We start from the raw sequence: 26231 nt of genomic DNA on the forward strand, positions 1-26231 counted from the left end.
TAGTGTTCTCATGACATCAAGATTCCCTAAGAATTACCAATGAAATAAAAAATAAGGATTGTATGTGGGCTCTTTAAAACACTTGTACAGTTTAGAATCTCTACCTTTAGCAGCCTGTCAAAGAGAATGATTCTGTTTAGTTGGTACTCTGTGTCCCTCTCTCGGATGATTAAAGGGAGAGTGGCAGCTGCAGACAGCTCATTATTGCTGTTTGAATGAGGTAAATTAGACTGACTGTAAAAGAGAAACAAAAGCAGAAAAATTGACAAAAGGTATAAAAATTTTAAAAATTAAAAACACCACATTTTTGTGTTATTTTTAGGAAATACTTTTCAAAGAAAATGTACATGCTTCTTACCAGTATACTATAAACAGAAAGGAAAATATGTGTAAAAGGAGACGATATACTCACTCATCTTCAAGTAGTGGGTAAAATGCTTCTCCATCAACATCTTTTAATCTCTGTGAATTTAGAAAGAAAGTATTTGTGATATTTAGGATCTGAGACAGAAACGCTGATCCATATTTAAAAGGAAAAATAACATTAAAATTATGAATTTATAAAGGTACCAAGAAAAGTATAAGATAGAATCTAAAATTCATTCCTAACATAAATATGCAAATATACCATGCCTCCAGTGATTAAATCTGGCTGTGAAGAACTGTTATTTTGGTTTTTGATTTTTTAACCTCCAGGTATCTCTTGTAAAGGTTAGACACCTATAATAATTGTTTTCCAAACACAATTCAGAAATACTAAAATTAGTATGAAATTTAATAAAAGGATATTTTAAAATTATATGAATATTATTTTAAAATGTACTTTTGCCTACATATCCCTCAAAGTCAGATTTATTTTTGTTTTGACATTAATACAAACTAAGACAAAAGGTGCTAATAAAAAGGATTCAAAAGAATTTCTTACATCCTACTTTGAAAGTAGATGATTCAAACAGCTGATAAATCAACTGACAAAATTCAATTCTTTTATTTTTTTCACAAAGTCATTATAATAAATGTTACTCCAAATAATGACATTGCCAGAATTACAGATATTCTCCAAAAACATAAGAAGGTAGGCAGTAGTAAAGTAAAATCTTAGACAAACACTAAGCAGGGTGATTAAAGTTAATGCCACCCTGCCTGCTGCTCTGCTGTTCAGTTCAACTTCCAACTAGAAGGCAGAGTGTCTGCTCCTATGGGGACTGACACAGAAGATCAAAGTCGGTGTGTAGCCAGCATCGACCTTCTGCTGATTATAGAGTCACTGTGCACTCATCCATGTGAGTTATTCCCAGAATTTTTAAAAGCCAAAGAAAACCCAACACTGAGAATCTGGCAAACACTGGATTTATGCCTAACTTTTCTCTAAAATTTGACATGCATTTATCCCATTTTGCCCTTAAACCTCGAGGTATTTCTTTCATGTATTAAAATTCTAAGTTGAAAAATAAGATTTTACCCAATTTTTACTGCATTATTTACGTACATATTTTTTTAAAGCTTAGGTTTTACTGCCCTGAAAGTCATAAATATTATTAGTAACTTGTCTGCTTTTTTTCTAGTTAAAAATTTAGCATATTAAAGGTTTATAAAAGGTAAAAATACTTATACAGAAAAGTATAAGGTAAAAATTATAATTTGTTTTCCACATTATTTTAAAAATCAACATTAATATTTTTTCTGAATAATTTTTTTAAAAGTAGTTTAAATTTCAGAAGTGGAAATGTAAGGGAACTGAGGAAGTAAATAAAATGGAAGCCTACATTCAACTTGTATTCATATAATTTGGATTATATTTAAATTAAAGAAACAAATTAAGAGTTAAATACAATCAGTTGAAACGATATGTTTTAGATATACTTTATTATTTACCACCTTGTATTGCTACTTATTTTGTCCACTGTACACATTCTTTCTCTTCAAAGAGATGATAAGTTTAGGGTATCAGGTGTAATCATCATGTATTTTAATTTTCTGTTCCTGGCCTTATAGCAGATAAGAGATTCTAATATTCCCCTATTGTATAATGTGTAAATTATTAAATGACAGGAAGAGCCTAAAAGAGTAACAAAAATGAAATGATGTAAGACACAAAGCTGGGTTTAGAGACAAAGGAAGTAAGCTAGCACTAAAGTATACTTACTGATAACTGTGGCCTGGGGTTTTAGGGCACAGTGGGACATAGGCTCAGGCACCTGATTAAAGGGGCAGCCAAACTGGAGAAGACCCTGCTACACCCCAGTAAAGACAGAACTGTGTGTATGTGCTGGCGGTGGGGTGGGGAGAGGGCACTGAACTGCTAGCCTAGAGACAGACAACAAGGGAAATTATCTATTTTATCTTTGGCTATAGATGATTAACAATAAAAAGGCTAGTAGTTTTAGCTTCCAGTCCAACACTCAAAAGCTTGGAAGTTATCTATCCCTCCTGTCCTAACAGCAAGAAAAAAAATGGAAGAAACTGAAAATCAACAACTCTTTTTAGAGCCGTCAGGATCAGGGCAAAAATGCTCCCTGGAAAACTGGAGAGACAGGCAAATATAGACAATCACAGCTAAGGTGGAGCAGAAGCTACTGCTGGAGCCTGGTAAAAACATTTGAAGGGTAACTGACTAATCGTTGCAGATTTAGCAAGGACTAACCTGAGAGATAAAAACTTCTGGAGGCCCAACCCTAGGGGAAACTCCACACTTCCTTGAGTTTTACCTCATAAGTCCCAACAGGTTCTCAGAGTGAAAGTCTAAGAAAAATCCCCTCTTGTCTCTTGCAGGAGGAGGGGCAAAGTAACCACTTTAAACAGCTCCCAGAGTACCCTGTTGTCATAAGTAAAGGCCTGCCCTCAAGGGAAACCATTTTACCAGAGTCTAAATGACCTGGGGTAAGGGAAATAGGAGATTCTAGGCCCCTCTAGTCTTTGATGTGGGGATAAGAAATACCCAATTCCAGCTCTCTCTAGCCTTCCTGTCTCACCTAAAGAAATGTGGAGGGAAGCTGAGAAGCTCAAGCCCAGAGACAAAGGCTCACTAAAATACTGAGACCTAATGATAGGATTATCCCTCCAGCCTTATCTCCCTCCCCTATCTTATCTCCATATACAGAGTTCCCATATAATACAGGGGATTCCAGCTGAAAGAACTGCAAGCCTCAGACCCTATATATAAGAGTCTCCAGGGAAACCCAAAGGGGCAGTAAGGAAGATAAGAACAAGGACACAAGAAAATTTTACCCTTTGACGAAAAAGCTACACAACAGCTAGATAAACATGAATCTTGCAATAAAGGTCTATTTACGATTGTTCTTCTTACTAATATATCAAGTTGGGTTTTCAAAAAAAAATTGTAAGGCCTGCTAAAATGTAAAAGAAAGACATTCAGAACCAGATTCACATATGGTAGACATTTTGGAATTATCAGACCAGGAATTTTATATAAATAACTATGATTTAAAAGGATAAAAATGACATCAGACGGGTCTCCAGAAAGCACGTAAGCAAAAAAGAGAGTGGGGTGAAATGTCTAAGGTATTGAAAGATAAAAACAACCAAACTAGAATTCTGTATCCAGCAAAATTACCCCTCAAAGTAAAGAAGATGGTGGTGCAGGGGTTAAGAATCTGCCTGCCAATGCAGGGGACATGGGTTCGATCCCTGGTCCAGGAAGATCCCACATGCCATGGAGCAACTAAGCCCATGTGCCACAACTACTGAGCCTGCGCTCTAGAGCCCGCAAGCCACAACTACTGAGCTCGTGCACCACAACTACTGAAGCCCGTGTGCCTAGAGCCCATGCTCCGCAACAAGAGAAGCCTCCACAACAAGAGAAGGAGCCGCAAGAGAAGCCCACGCACCGTAACAAAGAGTAGCCCCTGCTAGCCGCAACTAGAGAAGGCTTGCGTGCAATGATGAAGACCCAATGTAGCCAAAAATAAATAAATAAATAAATTTACTTAAAAAAAAAAGTAAAGAAAGATCCAACTCTACGTTGTCTAAAAGAAACCCACTTTAAATATAAAGATATAGATACATTAAAAGTAAAGGGATAAAGATATACCATGAAAACACTAATTAAAAGAGAACTGGAATAGCTATATTAATTTCAAACAAAACAAACTTCAGAGTAAGAAACATCATATACACACATCCTATTTATAAGACCAACAATTTAATATCTTAGGAATAAATCTGATAACATATATAGACACTAAAAAGGAAATTTTTATATAAAATAGGACCTAAATAAATGGTATATCTACACCATGTTCAAGAAATAGGACTCCATATGTTGAAGATATCAATTCTCTACAAATTCAATGCAATTCTAATCAAAATCCTATACTTTTAAAATGAAATGACAAGATGATTATAAAAACCAAATAGAAAAGCTCCATGTTAGAGTTCACGTTAGAGAACAAACTGGGGATTTCCCCTGCTAGGCATCAAGACCTCATATAAAACCATGTATTAATATAGTGTGTTATTGGCTAAGGTTATACCAATAGGTCAAAGATGAGAATAGAAAGCTCAGAAACATACCCACACATACATGAAAGAGCTGACATTACAGATCAAAAAACCAAAGAGTGAATTATTCAATATGTAGTGCTGAGACAAGGGATTACTTCTTATAAATGAAATGTGATTTTGGATACCTACCTCACATCTTACTAAAAAAAAAAAAAATTACAGGTGAATTAATGGACAAAATGTGGTAAAAAAAGGTCTAAATCTTTTAGAAGGAAATACAGAAGAACTTCATAAAAATATATTTGTAACCTTGGTAAATGTTAACATTAAATTTAAATGTTACAATAAGTAAAATATATCAAAACATATTTGACTATAAAGAAAAGCATTGATAAAATTAAGAACTCTATTCATTAAAAGACACCATCAAAAAGTTAAAGGAAAAGCCACAGATGAGAACATACATGCACCACATACAAGCATACCTCAAAGATACTGTGGGCTTGGTTCCAGACGACCATAATAAAACAAATATCACAATAAAGCGAGTCACACAAATTATTTAGTTTTCCAGTAAATATGAAAGCTATGTTTATACTATACTGTAGTCTATTAAGTGTGCAATAGCATTATGTAGAAAAAAAAAAGACCATACACATACCTTAATTAAAAATACTTTATTGCTAAAAAAACCTGCTAACCAGCACCTGAGCTTCCAGCAAGTCATAACCTTTTTGCTGGGGAGAGTCTTGCCTCAATGCTGAGGGTTGCTGACTGACCAAGCTCATGGTTGCAGAAGGTTGGGTGGCCCTGGCAACTCCTTAAAATAGGACAACAATGAAGACAGCCCCATCAATTGACACATCCTCTGATGAATGATTTCTCTGTAGCAGGCAACGCTGTTTGATAGCATTTTACCCACAGCAGAATTTCTTTCAAAATTGGAGTCAACCCTCTCAAAACCTGCCACTTGCTTTATCAACTAAATTTAAGTAATATTCTAAATCCGCTGTTGTCATTTCAACAATCTTCAAGGCATCGTCACCAGGAGTAGATTCCATCTGAAGAAACCACTCTCTTTGCTCATCCATACCAAGCAATTCCTAACCCGTCATTTAAAGTTTGATCATGAGATTGCAGCAGTTCCATCATATCTTCAGGCTCCACTTCTAATTTTGGTTCTCTTGCAGTTTCCAACACATCTGCAGTTCCTCCCTGCCCTGAATTTTTGAATCTCTCAAAATCTTCCATGAGGGTTGGGGAAGCAACTTCTTCTAAATTCCTGTTAATGTTGATATTTTGACTTCTTCCCATGAATCATGAATGTTCTTAATGACATCTAGAATGGTGAATCCTTTCCAGAAGGTTTTCAATTGACTTTGCTCAGATCCATCACATAAATCGCTATCTATGGCACCTGGAGCCTTACTTATTTCTTAAAGGATAAAACTTGAAAGTCAAAATGACTTGATCTGAGGGCAGGAGAATCGATGTTAGCAGGCATGAAAACAACATTAGTCTTATTGTACATTTCCATCAGAGCTCTTGGGTGACCTGGTGCATTGTCAGTAAGCAGTAACGTTTTGAAAGGAATCATTTTTCTGAGCAGTGGGTCTCAATAGTGGGCTTAAAATATTCAATAAACCATGCTGTAAACAGATGTACTGTCATACAGGCTTTATTGTTCCATTGATAGAGCATAGGCAGAATAGACTGAGCATCATTCTTAAAGGCCTTAAAATTTTCAAAATGGTAAATGAGCACTGGCTTCAACTTAAAGTCACCAGATGCAGCATTAGCCCCAAACAAGAGACTCAGTCTGTGCTTTGAAGCCAGGCATTGACTTCTCCTCTCTAACTATGAAAGTCTAGATGGCATCTTCTTCCAATAGAAGGCTGTTTCATCTACATGGAAAATCTGTTGTTTGGTGTAGCCACATTCATTAATTATGTTAGTTACATCTCCTGGATAACTTCCTGCAGCTTCTACATCAGTACTCTCTGACTTCATCTTGCACTGTTATGTTCTAGAGATGGCTTCTTTTCTTATAACTCATGAATCAAGCGCTGTTAGCTTCAAATTTGTCTTTTTCAGCTTCCTCACCTCTCTCAGTCTTCACAGAATTGAAGAGAGTTAGGGCCTTGCTCTGGATTAGGCTTTGGCTTAAGGGAATGTTGTGGCTGGTTTCATCTTCTCTCAAGACCACTGTTCACTGGAGTAGCACTTTTAATTTCCTTCAAGTATTTTTTCTTTGCATTCACAACCTGGCTGTTTCGCATGAGAGGCCTAGCTTTTGGACTGTCTCATGTTTTGACACACCTTCATTAATAATAAGCTTAATCATTTCTAGCTTTTGATTTAAAGTGAGAGATGAGAAACTCTTCCTTTCACTTTAACACTTAGAGGCCACTGTAGGGTTATTAACTGGCCTAGTTTCAACATTTTTGTGTCTCAGGGAATAGGGAGGCCGGGGAAGAGGGAGAGAGATGGAATAGTCAGTTGGTGGAATGGTCAGAACATACATTTACAGATTAAGTTCACCATCTTATGTGGGCATAGCTCGTGGTGCCCCAGAATGACTACAGCAGTAACATAAAAATCACTAATCACAGATTACCATAACAAATATAATAATAATGAAAAAGTTTGAAATACTGCAAGAATTACCGAAATGTGACACAGAGACACAAAGTGAGCAAATGCTGTTAGGAAAATGGTGCCAAAGACTTGCTTGATGCATGGTTGCCACAAACCTTCAATTTGTAAAAAATGCAATATCTCTAAAGTGCAATAAAGCTAAGTGTGATAATTGAGGTATGCCTGTATAGCCAACAAAAGTTGTGTAAATGAATACATTTTTAAAAGTCCTCAAATCAGTAAGAAATCATGCAAAAAAACTGGCAAGAGATATGAACTAGTAATGTACAGAGGTAAGCAAATGGCAAAAATATGAAAAGGCTCATAACTGTACTATAATCAGGAAATTGAAAATTAATATTATAGCAAAATACCATTCTACACCTTTCAGAACAATAATTTTTTTAAATTTTATAAGACCATGTGCTATCACATATATGGACAAATGAGAACCCTTATCCAATGATGGTAAAAAGATAAAGTGATAAGGCTACTTCTATGAACAGACAATATAACAACATATACTAAGCTGATGATGTACAGATCCTATTTTCCAACAATGCCACTCCTGGGCACATACCTTAAAGAAACTCTCACATATTTTATATTACCAGTCAGAAATTTAAGGATTCATGTGTATCTGTAAGGTTTTATTTTTTAAAAAAAGGAAGGAAGGAAGGGAGAAAGTTCTGAAGCAAATTTGCCAAAATACCATTCTTACATTTCTTAGCTGGCATAATGACAATGTCACAGTGGTGTCATCTAATAGTGAGCTTCTATCTCGACCCTGTCCAAAGCTTTCACCATCTTCAAAGAGAAAACTGAAAGGAGATTTAAAAAACAATAATTATTTTAATGAGCACAGAAATCTGATTTATTGTTTTCTTCTAGAAAATTTATTCTAAATCATCAATCTCTTCAACAAAAGAAAAAAAGAAATTTTAGACTGAATGGGTTAATAAAAAAGTAACTGTTGGGCTTCCCTGGTGGCACAGTGGTTGAGAGTCCGCCTGCCGATGCAGGGGACACGGGTTCGTGCCCTGGTCCAGGAAGATCCCACATGCCGCGGGGAGGCTAGGCTGGTGAGCCATGGCCGCTGAGCCTGCGTGTCCGGAGCCTGTGCTCCGCAACGGGAGAGACCACAACAGTGAGAAGCCCGCGTACTGGAAAAAAAAAAAAAAAAAAGAAAAGAAAAATAAAAAAATTAACTGTTGGTTGAAATTTCTCCAAAAAATTTTCTTTTTTTTTTCCTTTTGCTGTACGCGGGCCTCTCACTGTTGTGGCCTCTCCCGTTGCAGAACACAGGCTCCGGATGCACAGGCTCAGCGGCCATGGCTCACGGGGCTAGCCGCTCTGCGGCATGTGGGATCTTCCCGGATTGGGGCATGAACCCGTGTCTCCTGCATCGGCAGGCGGATTCTCAACCACTGCGCCACCAGGGAAGCCCTTCGTTTTTAAATATACGTTGAGATGGTATAAATACAGTATATAAATATAAAGCATTTTAGGAATACAAGAGTATGATTTATACTCTTTGCTCATGCAGGTGCAATGATTAAATTACTCTCCTGACAGTAAGTAAATGTGTTCCTGAGGAAGTTTATATGAGTAAAAAATGATAAAAGGAACAAGAAAGAAAGATGCTAATGATGTTAACTCCTCAGAAGAAAGAATACTGAATAATAAATGCATTTAGAATTTTAGAGAATTACTTTTGAGAATTTTTATATCCTTCAAACAATTTATTCTTATAATTTCCATCAGCTTATTTCCTAATTTTCTACTTAATTCATTGTGTGAACAGTATAACTGAAGTAATATTTAAAATCAGCTTAAGAGGGGAAAAAAGTAGAGAGCTAGTGGTGTATTCAAATAATTAACCTAAAATTTACATGTGAAGAAAAAAATGATCAGCAGATGAATTCTGCAGTTACATACAAAGATCAAATCTAGTTCTAAAATCTAAAATTAAAACTTTAAGGCATTGATGGAAAGAGATTCAGTTTCTCTTCTTTATAAATAAATATGAAGAGCAATGGAACAGTGACAATTTTGGCCCTTAGGGTTGTATTGTTATTTAACTTCTAGATAATTTACAGGATGGTGTCCAAGACCTTATGTAGTTCTGCAGATTTTTCTCAACAGTGATTTAGCGCCATGATGATCTCTAGCACAAGCAATGAGGTCACTGAATACATTTAAAAATATCATTAGAAATAAAAAAAATAGTTCCTCATAATGGGCACGCTAGGCTAGTTTATTAACTCTTTTAAACATTACTGTTCTTTCTGATTTGTACATTTTTTCTTTTATTGATCAACTATTGTGAGATGTTCCATAATATTAACTTTACTTCAAATAGATCATAAAACAAATTATTTATTAAAAAGCCATATTTATTAAAATAATAAAACCACTGATGGAACCCTGCAATTAGAAACTCCTGCCAAGAAAACAAGGTATTGACTCCCAATTGCTTTCATAATCACTTAACTGGAATGTCTACCCAAAGAAAAAAATATCAAATTAAAAAGAAGTTATTACTAGATTCTTCTCATTTCCAAGAGAAGTTTTCTTTCCTTACTTGGGGAGTGTGCAGATAGGTGGTTTGGATCGAATGATTTCCTTGTTCACAAGCTCTTTTTCCAAGTCACCTCCAGCTAAACACCAAAGGTAATACACTTCTTCAATAGATCTTTCTGCCAGGTAATCACTGCTTAAATCTATTAATGAAAAATTAAAAAGCTATCACACCTTCTGTTTTTATTGAAAGGCAAAAGGTAATAATAGCTCACATTATAAAAAAGTAAAAACTGAAGAACATAATAAGATTCCCTTTAGAAGAGTCATACTACACAGAGAGGACTTTGATCAAAGGGGCCTTGCTAGGTTCCTCCCTGTTAACCACACTGAGTTCATATTTTCTGTAATTATCTGTGGGTGATAACTCTTTCCTGGAACAGGTCTTTTATCTTCAATTCTTTTAAACAGTTAGGGGAAAGTCCAGAAGTTCTTTATGAGTCTTTTGGGCCTTGCTTATTTTTAGCTCAAAATAATCTGTGTGCCAGAGTAGCACTTCCTGGGGAGGGCTTCCTGGAACCCCATCATTATGTATTCCTCCTACTGAAGGAGGTCATCAAAAAGACATGAAAGCCAGTTGATGTCAAGCTGGACCCTGGCAAATGGAGGCTCCCACCCCTTCCCCTGTCCTTGGAATGTGCGTTCAGCTTGCCTTCCCCACTCCCAGAAGCTGCTCCAAGAATACAGCCTTGAGATAGACATATGGTGTTGAGACTGTCTGCACTGAATACACAACTGAACCCAACTAAGGCATCTATATATAAATTTTTAAGATTCTGGAGGGGAGGGGAGGAAATCTGCTCATTTGGTGGTAATCCAAGTCTAGCTTCATAAGCAAATTCTCTTGCTTATTAAAAAAAAAAAAGAATAGTCATACTACAAAATGCAGAGGATTAAATGCAGATATACATATTGGTTGTGTATTCAGTTTCTTTAGAAAAAAAGTGTAATTTTTACCCTCTGTATCAGAGACATATGGGATATACATATCAGATATATCAAGCTCTGCAGGAAAGAAAGAAGGACAGAAAAAAAACACTTGGGTAGGCAACACACTGTCCCATCTTTATGTCTTGAGGCAATTTCTGTCTCTTTTGAGAAGTCCTTACTATATCAGGGAGGCTTTGCTTCCACTGTACTACGTGCGTACTAACCTTCATTTATAATGGTAATTGTGCGACTAAATGTCTGTCTGCTTCCCCATTTGGCACAAATGATAGCTGCAGATACAGTGTATGGAACATAGTAGAAACTCAATAAATATTTGATTGAACCAATGTTCAGTAAGTATTTCCTGCCACAACTCATGTCATGATAATTTTTCAGTATAAAGGTAACATACTGGTGTCCCTAAAACACACATTCTGAGAGTTGTAATCTTCAGAGAGGAATTAAAAGAGAAAAGGTGATATTCTGTTACAAACATAGAATATAATGATATGGACTTCCTATCAATACTATGATTTTTTGAGATCATTTATAATAAATTTTATGAAATATGATATAAAATATTGTTATAGTAGAAATTCCATTGGAACTTAGAAGATCTTATTTTAGCATTAAGATTTGAGATGAAAATAAGACCTTGGTTTACATAATAAAAAAATTTTTGTTTGGTGCTACTTCCTTTCCTTGATTCTTAAATTTCTTGCTCCAAAGAAATTTAAAGGACTAAAATGTTAGGTTATATTTTAATCACTTCCAGAAATACTTCTATCCTTTGTTGTATTTATCATTACCTTTACACAGCTGACTGATATCCTCAGGCAGAGTTAAATTGGCACATCTCAGAGAAGAAGAAAACAGGCTGGTAGGTTTGGTAAAGGGAGTGTATAAAGGTGACACTTCACTGAACACACTGTCCTGCATTAATTCATCTGGGGTTGGCCTTAAGAAATATTTAAAATACGGAACATGAATGAAAGTCATTAAAATTTTCCTAGAATAATGGCACACTTCAAGGGATAGTTAAAAGTCAAAATTACCTCATTAGCATAGAAAATAATAAGGTTCTCCTTATTAGAGTCTAGATATATATACCTTTAAAAAGAGAATCAAGTGACTGTAAATAAATGCTGACTTTTTTACCTTTGTGGTGCTTTTTGTACTTTATGATCTATAAAAAATTATTACATATGAGCATCTTCATTTTTTACTTTTAGCTTGACCATCATATACCTGCTTTACTGAATACCTTAATTAAATAATAAAATTGTAAACTGATAATATCTTCTGATTTTCTTCCTACTCTCTTAGTTTATGTGGTATATTTACCCAAAACTATGCTTTTCATACCATTCCTCTCTTTAGGAAATGTTTTCCTAAAGACAAATTAGAATGCATTATTTTCAAATATTATATACTTACTGAGTTTAGGGACAACTGGATGGCTAACAATGACATCATCAAATGAAAATAAATAGTAAAATGTCTAAGAAATCCTTTTATATTATCAACAATTATTAACTTACCTCACCATTTATCTAAGTTCTTTTCTATAATACATATCTGCCAATAAACTTTTGTTCTCATTTTTCTCATACCATTTGTATCTAGGCATATCTACATTCCACAGTTTAGCTGATTTTCTAATTGGAGGCTAGGAAATGAACTAGTAACTGCTTTTGGTATATGCCAGTTTTCTAACCATGGTTAATTATTTTTTCTTCTTTTACTACCATACATTAAAGCCATAACTAACAATTATGATACCAATATCAATCATGTATTACTATATATGTTAATATTCTTATTTAACCCATTAGTATTAAAAAATTAACTACTTATATGTTAAGATCTCAGTAATAATCCCAAACTCTTGATATCAACCTTTTAGAAGGGTGGAAGGTAAGGCACTTCTTCAAAAGATCTATCACATTTTCAGGAAGCTCCTGGTAAACAGAGAAAAGAATTATTTCAAACAATCCATTTAAAAATTTATATTACCTAAATGTTTGCTACTTTACAGTGTTTTGACTTTTTTTGAAAGTCTTTATTTGGACTTTAAAGAAATTCATATTAGTTTGTCACTGTGAAAAAGCAGATATCTAAACAGAAATAAACTTAGTTTTAAAATAGTTTGCTATTGAATTCCAAGTATGCAGAATAAATACATTTTTAATAACAGATTAATGACAAACCTTTATAATGTCCAGACAACCATGCTCTTCAGCCAGAACTATTATAGTGTCATCTATGCAGTCTATAAAACAGAAAAATTATATGAATTAAAGCTGCTTTTCTAACTTATACTAACTGGGAATTGAACTCTAATAAAGTTTTTTTAAATTGTGTAATGCAGTTTTAGAACTTGGAATATTAAAAAGCTTGAGACTTTTTCAACTTTCCTAACATGCTTTGATAAAAATAAAGACTTCAAACACTAAGTATTAATTGTATCACAGATACTGAAAGATAGCACCTTAAATAGTGAGTTAAAGCAGTAATTCAAGGAGGTAAAGATTCTGTCCTTCTCTCTCCCCCCCCATATGTATATACACATATTACTATTTAAAAAGACTTTAGTATATTTTTACGATTATAAGACTAATTTATTTTTATTAAATACAATTTGGAGAATGTACACACGTTTCTCTGGGATTTAAAGTATAAGTTCTACAAATGTATGGACACCAAGGGGGGAAAGCAGTGGCGGGTGGTGGTGGTGGTGTGATGAATTGGGGGATTGGGATTGACATGTATACGCTGATGGGTATAAAATGGATGACTAATAAGAACCTGCTGTATAAAAAAATAAATAAAATAAAATTTTTTTAAAAAGTACAAGTTCTAGTCTGTAGACAACATTTATAGATCTCTAAGACTCCTTAATAGCTATATTATCAATCTTTGATATTAAAGTGGTAAATATTATAAAATTTTATGCAATTTTATTTACAATTCATTATTATTTAGTATTTACTAATATTATTCTATACAAATCTTTATTTGTAGACCCTATTAACCTGGACACCAACCTGTCACTCCTTTACACAAAATGCTCTATCACTGCTTTTCTCTCCTTTTTCACCACACACGCTTAAATTATTCCACTCTAAAGTGGAAATTTTTATAAATGTGAATGACAAATATTTGGATTATATACATGTAAAATATATGAGCTTGTTATAAGGAAAAATAAACATTCTTCCTCAGTCATTATTCACACACGATTCACCAAGTAGAAAGCTCAAAAGTTACAATACATTGCCTGAAGGCAACTGCGACAGTGAAGTACAATTTTATAATATCATATTTTGATTTCACAAGTTAGTTTACTCGGCTAGATCATGCTAAGATTATATCCATGTACATTATAATTCCTTACGGAATGAGGAAAGCTGTCCTATAATACTTCAAAGGCACTTCCTAACCTGTCCTGTTAATGCTTACCACTGATCATTAGAAAATTAAAGAAAATGAGGATATTTCAGTGTATCCACTATTTTGAAGAACACATTCTCAATATGCATAATTACTGTCACTAAAGATTATATTTATAGTTGAAAGATAATCAGTTGTGAGACACATACCCAGTGTAAGCAAAAATTTTAGTCTTTCAGAAATATCCAAACTCTGAAATAGTTTTCTTCCCTAAATAAAATGAGAAAAGAAATTCTTGTTAACATTTACATCATTCTTCCCAGGGAGGTCTTTTTTTTTCAGCACTGAAAATGATTTTATCAGTTACCTCTATTTCTCTTCAGAGGTTTTATTAGATTTTTTGAGTTGGCTCCACTAAAGAAAAATCATTGGTGATGTAACATTTTTTTAAATGTTGCATAATATTTAACACTTAAGCATTTCATATATCTAAGGATCATTACATTTTAGTTTGATCTCAAGCATTCTTCATTTTTGAGACCTACATATACCTGGTTGTTTAGAGGAAATCCAGGAGTCTTATTTGATTAAAAGACCAAGGTGCCATATTACCCTTTCATCTACCCAATTAATTCTTACTTATATAGCATGATCCAGGTAGTCTGTTATCTCCATTAAGAAACATTCCATGACACTCCTTCCTCTTCCCAAAGTGACTTAAGACAACCATTTTTGTGTTCCCATAGCATCTGGTATATTTCTTTAAGACACATACATTGTATTTTAGTTGTTTCCTTATTAGTTGGCTTCAGGGGGCTCCTTGGAATGGAGTCTTGAATCAAACATTTACAACTTTAATGATCATGTGTTGAGCACCTACCAAGTGCCAAGTTGGACTTTCTACCACCAATTATATAACTTGGGCAAATTATTTAACCACCTTAAGCCTAACTTTTCTCATTTATAAATTGGAATATTAACTATACATCCCACACAGGGTGCAGTGAAGGTTATATGATGTATAAAAAAGTGCTTAGGGCTTCCCTGGTGGCGCAGTGGTTGAGAGTCCGCCTGCCGATGCGGGGGGTGCGGGTTCGTGCCCCGGTCCGGGAGGATCCCACATGCCGCAGAGCAGCTGGGCCCGTGGGCCGTGGCTGCTGGGCCTGCGCGTCCAGAGCCTGTGCTCCGCAGCAGGAGAGGCCACAGCGGGAGAGGCCGCAGCGGTGAGAGGCCCGCATACAGCAAAAAAAAAAAAAAAAGTGCTTAGTATTTTCTGAATAAAGAAAATGCTTCATAAATGTTGGCTATTATTATGTTTCTCTTATTATTAACAAATTAAACTTATATGATCATATAAATAAACTTAGAAGGAAAAGGCTTAAGAAGATAGTTTGGTCTTTATATAGAGAAAAAGAGGCTCTGATTTTCTGTTTTTTTGTTTTTTTAATAGAGAGGAAAAAAATCTCTTGAAGACTTATGAAATTAGAACTACAGGTGGAGAGATCATTGAAAACAAGCTGCCATTCCTCTCTCTCTTCTCAATCACTTACACTACTATCAACATTAATCTTCTAGACCTAAATGTAAGGCCAGATACTATAAAACTTGTAGAGGAAAACACAGGCAGAACACTCTCTGACATAAATCGAAGCAAGACCTTTTTTTGATCCACCTCCTAGAGTAATGAAAATAAAAACAAAAATAAACAAATGGGACCTAATTGAACTTAAAAGCTTTTGCACAGCAAAGGAAACCATAAAACGAAAAGACAATCCACAGAATGGGAGAAAATATTTGCAAATGAAGCAACTGACAAGGGATTAATCTCCCAAATATACAAACAGCTCATGCAACTCAATAACAACAAAAAACCCAACCCAATCAAAATAATGGGTAGAAAATCTAAACAGACATTTCTCCAAAGAAGACATACAGATGGCGGAAAAGCACGTGAAAAGATGTTCAACATCACTAATTATTAGAGAAATACAAATCAAAACTACAATGAGGGATCACCTCACACTAGTTAGAATGGTCATCATCAAAAAAATCTACAAACAATAAATGCTGGAGAGGGTGTGGAGAAAAGGGATCCCTTCTACACTCTTGGTGGGAATATAAACTGGTACAGCTTCTATCGAGAACAGAATGGAGGTTCCTTAAAAAACTAAACTTAGAGCTACCATATGATCCAGCAATCCTATTTCTGGGCATATACTCCGAGAAAACCATAATTTGCAAAGATACATGCACCCCAATGTTCATTTGCAGCTCTATTTACAATAGCCAGGACATGGAAGCAACCTAAATGTCCATTGACAGAGGAATGAATACAGAAGATGTGGTACATATACACAATGAAATATCACTCAGCCATAAAACAGAATGAAATAATGCCATTTGCAGCAACATGGATGGACCTAGAAATTGTCCTACTGAGTGATGTAAGTCAGACAGAGAAGGACAAATATCATATGATATTGCTTTTATGTGGAATCTAAACTAATGGTACAAATGAACTTATCTACAAAACAGAAATAGTCACAGATGTAGAAAACAATCTTAGGGTTACCGGGGGAAAGGGATAAATTGAGAGACTGGGATTGACATATACACACTCCTATATATAAAATAGATAACTAATAAGAACCTACTGTATAGCACAGGGAACTCTACACAGTACTCTGTAATGACCTAAAAAGGGAAAAGAATCTAAAAAAGAGTTGATATATGTATAACTGATTCACTTTACTGTACACCTGAAACTAACACAACACTGTAAATCAACTATACTCCAATAAAATTTTTTTAAAAAGAATCACCTTAAAAAATTAATTGATTTCAGTTTACTTAAAAACTTTAAATGGTCCTCCATACCTTACATAACTAAATATAAATCTCTCACTACAGCATTCAAAGTCTCCTAGGATATGACTCCAATATAACTTTTCAGTTTAAATGCTTAGTATTTATCTATCCTGTGATGAAAACACATACACACACAAGAAGCAGTTAAATTTGATTACCTGCAATACAGTGAACATACCCTACTATTCAGACTCATGTTATTCCTCTACTAGTAATTTTTTCTTTGTGTCTATCAAAATTCTGTATAGTCATCCCTCACTATGCAAGGGGGACTGGTTCCAGGACCTACTTGGATACCAAAATCCACTGATGCTCAAGTTCTTTATTTAAAGTGGCACAGTATTTGCATATAACCTACACACATCCTCCCTTATACTTTAAATCACTTCTAGACTACTTATAATACCTAATACAATGCAAATGCTATGCAAATAGTTATAAATAAAATGTAAATGCTATGTAAACAGTACTGTTGCATGGCAAATTTAAGTTTTGCTTTTTGGAACTTTCTGGAATTTTTTTTCAAATATTTTCAATCCATGGTTGGTTGAATCCGTAGATGCAAAATCCACAAATACAGAGGGCCAACTATATCCTTTGTTTAATTCTTACTCCCAAATGTTAGTTTTGTGACTTAAAGAATTCAAAATTCAAAATCCTTTCTCTCAGCACTTTGATGGCACTGTCCCACTATTTTCTTGTATTCACACTGCTAAGAAGTTTAATGCCAATCTAATTGTTATTCTTTGTAGGTAATATATCTTTTCTCTGGCACATTTTAAGATTTTCTCAACACATAAAGACATCAGCTTAGCATGTTGGTTAAGGGTACATAAAGCTTTGGACACAGATTGATAGACACAAATCTGCGAATTAGTTACTACTATGTAACTAGGACAGGTTGTTTAACCTCTCTATACCTCAATTTCCTAATCTGTAAAGATAGTAATTAAATAAACTTTATAAGACTGGCAAGAGTACGGATTGAGATAATAGATGTAAATACGTTAGAAAAGCACCTGGCTCTTACGAAGTGCTCAATAAATGTTACTCACTATTTCATCATTAGTCATCTCCTAAAAGTTTAGTATAAGATTTCTAACTATTTGTCTGTTGTTGTTGTTGTTTGTATGTTGTGATTTTTTTCTTTTGCCTTGCAAGGTAATTAGTATGTTCTTTCAGACTGAGAACTTTACTCTCTACTTTTGATACTACTATAAGATATTAGAACATCTGAATCTATCTTGTCTGTCTTTTAAAACTTCGTTTATATTTTCAATCTTTTAATCTATTTGTGTCATATCCTGGGAGATTAACTCAGTGTTCAGTGTGTCCAGTTTCCTATGATACATTTATTTAGCTCTTTATTTCAATAATTACATTTTTTTCTTAAAACTCTTAGCTGGTTCTTACTTTTTTTCAGTAAATGTTCTTGATTCCTAGTTTCTGTAATTGTTTCATAAATTTAATTGTTTCCTTTATCTCTTAACACGTACATTTATTATAAAGTCCTTTCTATTTGTAATAAAATGTAAACTCTATTCGTTGTTCCTTTTTTATAGTAGAGGCCAACTTTAGATGCTTGGTGTTTCTTAGATATGTACTCATTTTTTAATACAGAATTCTCCTATACATGTTTTGGACTATGGAAACTTCTGGGTGACAGAGCAGCTGTACTGACTTTCTGGTAATATGGCAAGATCTTCCTAGCAAAGTGCTATAGCTTTTCGACTATTTCCTTAAAATTTCTAACCTGCCAAAAGTTCCTTTGTTAATTGTTGGTATGTTATCAATTAATATCTTAATATTTTGTATCAAATCTAAAGGTTTGATGAGGTAGAAGAAGATTTAATCCATCTTAAAACTGGACTCTAAACTTTGAGCACCACTTAAAATGTCATGAAAAAAAAAAATGTCATGAAGCCCCTATCATGGAATTAATATTTCCTTTCTTGGAATTCACACAGCTCTCTGTGTTTATCTTCAAAGTTTATGAATTTGCATTAAATTATAAGCTCTTTGACAATGCACCTTAACCACAGTTTATCCCTATTGCATTGCTATACACACAGTAAAGATTCATCAATATTTGTTGAACCGAATTACTCATATGAGACATACCTAGATCATTAGTAAAGAGTTTAAATATAAATGATGGTAATAAAAAGGAGAAGCTACATACTTCACATGTACACTTATGTATACTTCACATTCAAATAAAATTCTTCATTTAGGCTATGATTTTAAACAAAAATGAGATTTACTATCATTTCATACCAATGAAAAGAAAGATGGTCTAGACAAAGGATAGCAAAGAATCAGAAAATCTGGCATTTTCTCTTAGAAAAAGCAGGGCCAATGTGTAAGCTACCATGTTTTTGTGAATATTTAAATATTAATAATAAAAGCTACCATTTATGGACTGTTTGCAAAGCAACACCCTATACTAAGTACTTTATATACGTTATTTCATTTGATTTTTCCAACAGCTTTACAATATAGATACTATTATTATTTATGGAAGTAGAACCAAAGCCTTAAGAAGTTAGGTTAGTTACCCTAAGTCATACAACTATGTTTTGCTGCATTAGATTTCAAACCCAGTTCTCTCTGACCACAAAAGGCTGTCTCTTAACTATTATGCTTTACTACCTCCACTGTTGAATTAGTTCTGAAAACACACAAAATGAAAAACATGTCATCCTAATTCTTAGATATGGTAAAGATCAATGAGTTAATACTTCCAAAATACTTTAAAAATCTCTTGGAAGAGAGAGATCTTCAAGATGGTGGAGAATTAAGACATGGAGATCACCTTCCTCTCCACAAATACATCAGAAATAGATGTACATGTGGAACAACTCCTACAGAACACCTATTGAATGCTGGCAGAAGACCTCAGATGCCCCAAAAGGCAAGAAACTCCCCAAGTACCTGGGTAGGGCAAAAGAAAAAACATAGACAAAAGAATAGGGATAGGACCTGCACCTCTGGGAGGGAGCTGTGAAGGAGGAAAAGTTTCCACACACTAGGAAGCCCCTTCACTGGCGGAGAGAGGGGTGGCGGGGTGGGAAGCTTTGGAGCCACAGAGGAGAGTGCAGCAACAGGGGTGCAGAGAGAAAAGTGGAGAGATTCCCGCACAGAGGATGGGTGCTGACCAGCACTCACCAGCCCGAGAGGCTTGTCTGCTCACCTGCCGGGACAGGTTGGGGCTGGGAGCTGAGGCTCAGGCTTTGGAGGTCAGATCCCCGGGAGAGGACTGGGGTTGGCTGCGTAAACACAACCTGAAGGGGGCTGGTGTGCCACAGCTAGCTGGGAGGAAGTCCAGGAAAAAGTCTGGACCTGCCTAAGAGGCAGGAGACCATTGTTTCGGGGTGTGCGAAGAGAGGGGATTCAGAGCACCACCTAAACAAGCTCCAGAGACAGGTGCAAGCCGCAGCTATCAGTGCAGACACCAGAGATGGGCATGAAATGTTAAGCCTGTGTGAGAGCACAGGTCACTAGCCACACCTCCCCTCCCGGGAGCCTGTGCAGCACACCACTGCCAGGGTCCTGTGATCCATGAACAACTTCCCCAGGAGAACGCACGGCACGCCTGAGAATGTTGCAACATCATGCCAGCCTCTGCCGCCCAAGGCTCGCCCCGCATTCCGTACTGCTCCCTTCCCCGGCCTGAGCGAGCCAGAACACCCTAATCAGCCACTCCTTTAACCCTGTCTTGTCTAAGCAAAGAACAGATGCCCTCAGGTGACCTACACACAGAGGTGGGGCCAAATCCAAAGTTGAACCCCAGGAGCTGTGAACAAAGATGAGAAAGGGAAATCTCACAGCAGCCTCAGGAGCAGCGGATTAAATCTCAACAATCAACTTGATGTACCCTTCATCTGTGGAATACCTAAATAGACAACGAATCAACCCAAAATTGAGGAGGTGGACTTTGGGAGCAACGATATATATATATTTTTACTTTTTCTCTTTTTGTGAGTGTTTATGTGTATGCTTCTTTGTGTCATTTTGTCAGTATAGCTTTGCTTTAATCATTTGTCCTAGGGTTCTGTCTATCCATTTTTGTTGTTGTTGTTGTTTTTAGTATAGTTTTTAGCACTTCTTATCACTGGTGGATTTGTTTTTTGGTTTGGTTGCTCTCTTCTTTCTTTCGTTTTTCTTCCTTTTTGAAATTACTTATTATTTTTTTTTACTTTTAATAATTTTTTATTTTATTTTTTAAACTTTATTTTATTTTATTCTTTCTTTAATTCTTTCTTTTTTTCTGCCTTTACTTCTGAGCCATGTGCCTGACAGGTTCTTTGTGCTCTGGCTGGGTGTCAGGGCTATGCCTCTGAGGTGGGAGAGCCAAGTGCAGGATATTGATCCACCAGAGACCCACTGCCTCCACATAAAATCAAACGGCAAAAGCTCTCACAAAGATCTCCATCTCAATGCTAAGACCCAGATTCACTCAATGACCAGCAAGTTACAGTGCCAGACACCCTATGCCAAACAACTAGCAAGACAGGAAAACAACCCCACCCATTATAAGAGAGGATGCCTAAAATCACAAGTTCACAGACACCCCAAAACATACCAACAGATGTGGTCCTGCTCACAGGAAAGACAAGATACAGCCTCATCCACCAGAACACAGGCACTAGTCCCTTCCACCAAGATGCCAACACAACCCACTAAACCCACCTTAGCCACTGGGAGCAGACACCAAAAACGATGGGAACTATGAATCTGCAGCCTGCAAAAAGGAGACCCCAAACACAGTAAGATAAGCAAAATAAGAAGACAGAGAAACACACAGCAGATGAAGGAACAAGGTGAAACCTACCAGACCTAACAAATGAAGAGGAAATAGGCAGGCTACCTGAAAAAGAATTCAGAGTAATGATAGTAAAGTGGATGCAAACCTTGGAAATAGAATGGAGAAAATACAAGAAATGTTTTACAAGGACCTAGAAGAACTACAGAGTAAACAATGATGAGGGACACAATAAATGAAATTTCAAATTCTCTAGAAGGAATCAATAGCAGAAAGACTGAGGCAGAAGAACGGATAAGTGACCTGGAAGATAAAAGAGTGCAAGTGACTACTGCACAGCAGAATAAAGAAAAAAGAATGAAAAGAATTGAGGAGACTCTCAGAGACCTCTGTGACAACATTAAACACACCAATATTCGAATTATAGGGGTCCCAGAAGAAGAAAATAAAAAGAAAGGGACTGAGAAAATACTTGAAGAGATTATAGTTGAAAACTTTCCTAATATGGGAAAGGAAATAGTTAATCAAGTCCAGGAAGCACAGAGCGTCCCATACAGGAAAAATCCAAGAAACATGCCAATACACATATCAATCAAACTATCAAAAATTAAATACAAAGAAAAAAATATTAAAAGCAGCAAAGGAAAAACAACAAATAATATACAGGGAAATCCCCATACGGTTAACAACTGATCTTTCAGCAGAAACTCTGCAAGCCAGAAAAGAGTGGCAGGACATATTTAGAGTGATGAAAGGGAAAAATCTACAACCAAGATTACTCTACCCAGCAAGGATCTCATTCAGATTTGATGGAGAAATTAAAACCTTTAAAGACAAGCAAAAGCTAAGAGGATTCAGCACCACCAAACCAGCTTTACAACAAATGCTTAAGGAACTTCTCTAGGCAGGAAACACAAGTGAAGGAAAAGACCTACAGTAACAAACCCAAAATAGTTAAGAGAATGGTAATAGGAACATAAATATCGATAATTACCTCTAATGTAAATAGATTAAATGCTCCAACCAGAAGACAGACTGGCTGAATGGATACAAACACAAGACCCGTGCATATGCTGTCTATAAGAGACCCACTTCAGATCTAGGGACACATACAGACTGAAATTGAGGGGATGGAAAAAGATATTCCATGCAAATAGAAATCAAAAGAAAGCTGAGGTAGCAGTTCTCATATCAGACAAAACAGACTTTAAAACAAAGACAATTATAAGAGACAAAGAAGGACACTACATAATGATCAAGGGATCAATCCAAAAAGATATAACAATTATAAATATTTATGCACCCAACATAGGAGCACCTCAATACATAAGGCGAATGCTAACAGCCATAAATGGGGAAATTGATAGTAACACAATCAAAGTAGGGGACTTTAACACCCCACTTTCACCAGTGGGAAGATCATTCAAAATGAAAATAAATAAGGAAACACAAGCTTTAAATGATACATTAAACAAGATGGACTTAATTGATATTTAAAGGGCATTCCATCCAAAAACAACAGAATACACTTTCTTCTCAAGTGCTCATGGAACATTCTCCAGGATACATCACATCTTGGGTCACAAATCTAGCCTTGGTAAATTTAAGAAAATTGAAAGCGTATCAAGGGTCTTTTCTGACCACAACACTATGGGACTAGATATCAATTACAGGAATAAATCTGTAAAAAATACAAACACATGGAGTCTAAACAATACACTACTAAATAACCAAGAGATCACTGAAGAAATCAAAGAGGAAATCAAAAAATATCTAGAAACGAATGACAATGAAAACACAACGACTCAAAACCTGTGGTATGCAGCAAAAGGAGTTCTAAGAGGGAAGTTTATAGCAATACAATCCTACCTTAAGAAACAAGAAACATATCATATAAACAACCTAACCATATACCTACAGCAGTTAGAGAAAGAAGAACAAAAAACCCCCAAAGTTAGCAAAAGGAAAGAAATCATAAAGAAATGAAAAAGAAATGAAGGAAGCAATAGCAAAGATCAGTAAAACTAAAAGCTGGTTCCTTGAGAAGATAAACAAAATTGATAAACCATTAGCCAGACTCATCAAGAAAAAGATGGAGAAGACTCAAATCAACAGAATTAGAAATGAAAAAGGGGAAGTAACAACTGACACTGCAGAAAAAAAAGTATCATGAGAGATTACTACAAGCAACTATATGCCAATAAAATGGACAACCTGGAAGAAATGGACACATTCTTAGAAAAGCACAACCTGCCGAGACTGAACCAGGAAGAAATAGAAAATATAAACAGACCAATCACAAGCACTGAAATTGAGACTGTGCTTAAAAATCTTCCAACAAACAAAAGCCCAGGACCAGATGGCTTCACAGGCAAATTCTATCAAACATTTAGAGAAGAGCTAACACCCATCCTTCTCAAACTCTTCCAAAAAATTGAAGAGGAAAGAACACTCCCAAACTAATTCTACGAGGCCACCATCACCGTGATACCAAAACCAAAGATGTCACAAAGAAAGAAAACTACAGGCCAATATCACTGATGAACACAGATGCAAAAATCCTCAAAAAAATAATAGCAAACAGAATCCAGCAGTACATTAAAAGGATCATACACCATGATCAAGTGGGGCTTTTCCAAGGAATGCAAGAATACTTCAATATACACAAACCAATCAATGTGATACACTATATTAAAAAATTGAAGGATGGGCTTCCCTGGTGGCACAGTGGTTGAGAATACTCCTGCCAATGTAGGGGCCACAGGTTCATGTCCCGGTCTGGGAAGATCCCACATGCCATGGAGCGGCTGGGCCCGTGAGCCATGGCCGCTGAGCCTGAGTGTTCAGAGCCTGTGCTCCACAACGGGAGAGGCCACAACAGTGACAGGCCCGTGTATCGCAAAAAAAAAAGAAAAAAAAAAAAAAGAAACTGAAGAAAAACCATATGATCATCTCAATAGATGTAGAATAAGCCTTTGACAAAATTCAACACCCACTTAAGATAAAAACCCTCCAGAAAGTAGGCACAGAGGGAACTTACCTCCACATAATAAAGGCCATATATGACAAACCCACAGCCAACATCATTCTCAATGGTGAAAAACTGAAACCATTTCCACTAAGATCAGGAAAAAAATACAAGGTTGCCCACTCTCACCACTATTATTCAACATTGTTTTGGAAGTTTTAGCCACAGCAATCAGAGAAGAAAAAGAGATAAAAAGAATCCAAATCGGAAAAGAAGTAAAGCTGTCACTGTTTGCAGGTGACATGATACTATACACAGAGAGTCCTAAAGACTCTATCAGAAAACTGTTAGAGCTAATGAATGAATTTGGTAAAGTAGCAGGATACAAAATTAATGCACAGAAATCCCTTGCATTCCTATACACTAATGATGAAATATCTGAAAGAGAAATTAAGGAAACACTCCCATTTACCACTGCAACAAAAAGAACAACATACCTAGGAATAAACCTATCTAAGGAGGCGAAAGACCTGTATGCAGAAAACTCTAAGACACTGATGAAAAAATTAAAGATGATACAAACACATGGAGAGATATATCATGTTCTTAGATTGGAAAAATCAACATTGGGAAAATGTCTATACTACCCAAAGCAATCTACAGATTCAATGCAATCCCTATGATACTACCAATGGCATTTTTCATAGAACTAGAAGAAAAAATTGCACAATTTGTATGGAAACACAAAAGACCCTGAATAGCCAATGTAATCTTGAGAAAGGAAAACGGTGCTGGAGGAATCAGGCTCCTTGACTTCAGACTATACTACAAAGTTACAGTAATCAAGACAGTATGGCACTGGCACAAAAACAGAAATATAGATGAATGGAACAGGACAGAAAGCCCAGCAATAAACCCACACACATATGGTCATGTTATTTTTGATAAAGGAGGCAAGAATATAAAACGGAGAAAAGACAGCTTCTTCAATAAGTGATGCTGGGAAGACCGGACAGCTACATGTCAAACAATGAAATTAGAACACTCCCTAACACCATACACAAAAATAAACTAAAAGTAGATTAAAGACCTAAATGTAAGGCCAGACACTATAAAACTCTTAGAGGAAAACATAGGCAGAACACTCTATGACATAAATCACAGCAAGATCCTTTTTGACCCACCTCCTAGAGAAATGGAAATAAAAACAAAAATAAACAAATGGGACCTAATAAAACTTAAAACCTTTTGCACAGCAAAGGAAACCATAAACAAAACAAAAAGATGACCCTCAGAATGGGAGAGCATATTTGCAAATGAAGCAACTGACAAAGGATTAATCTCCAAAATTTACAAACAGTTCATGCAGCTCAGTATCAAAAAAAACAAACAACCTAATCCAAAAATGGGCAGAAGACCTAAATAGACATTTCTGCAAAGAAGATATACAGATTGCCAACAAACACATGAAAGAATGCTCAACATCACTAATCATTAGAGAAATGCAAATCAACATTACAATGATATATCACCTCACACCAGTCAGAATGGGCATCATCAAAATATCACAAACAATAAATGCTGGAGAGGGTGTGGAGAAAAGGGAACCCTCTTGCACTGTTGGTG

The 26231-nt window shown here is 35.6% G+C and overlaps 1 protein-coding gene across 3 annotated transcripts in view; it reads right to left on the reverse strand.

Moving 5' to 3' along the window:
• The window catches only part of TBCK (TBC1 domain containing kinase), a 228583-nt gene that overhangs the window by 152920 nt on the left and 49432 nt on the right, over nt 1–26231 (reverse strand). For all 3 annotated transcript variants that reach the window (XM_067036443.1, XM_059065826.2, XM_059065825.2), the window contains exons 7-14: nt 14214–14274; nt 12822–12883; nt 12511–12572; nt 11421–11569; nt 9686–9824; nt 7823–7922; nt 413–462; nt 105–234 (exon numbers count right to left, since the gene is read on the reverse strand). In XM_067036443.1, the coding sequence (XP_066892544.1) occupies nt 105–234; nt 413–462; nt 7823–7922; nt 9686–9824; nt 11421–11569; nt 12511–12572; nt 12822–12883; nt 14214–14274 (753 nt within the window). The remainder of the gene's footprint in view (nt 1–104; nt 235–412; nt 463–7822; nt 7923–9685; nt 9825–11420; nt 11570–12510; nt 12573–12821; nt 12884–14213; nt 14275–26231) is intronic.

This window comes from Kogia breviceps, chromosome 6 (genome assembly GCF_026419965.1).
Source record: "Kogia breviceps isolate mKogBre1 chromosome 6, mKogBre1 haplotype 1, whole genome shotgun sequence".
Taxonomy (NCBI): domain Eukaryota; kingdom Metazoa; phylum Chordata; class Mammalia; order Artiodactyla; family Physeteridae; genus Kogia; species Kogia breviceps.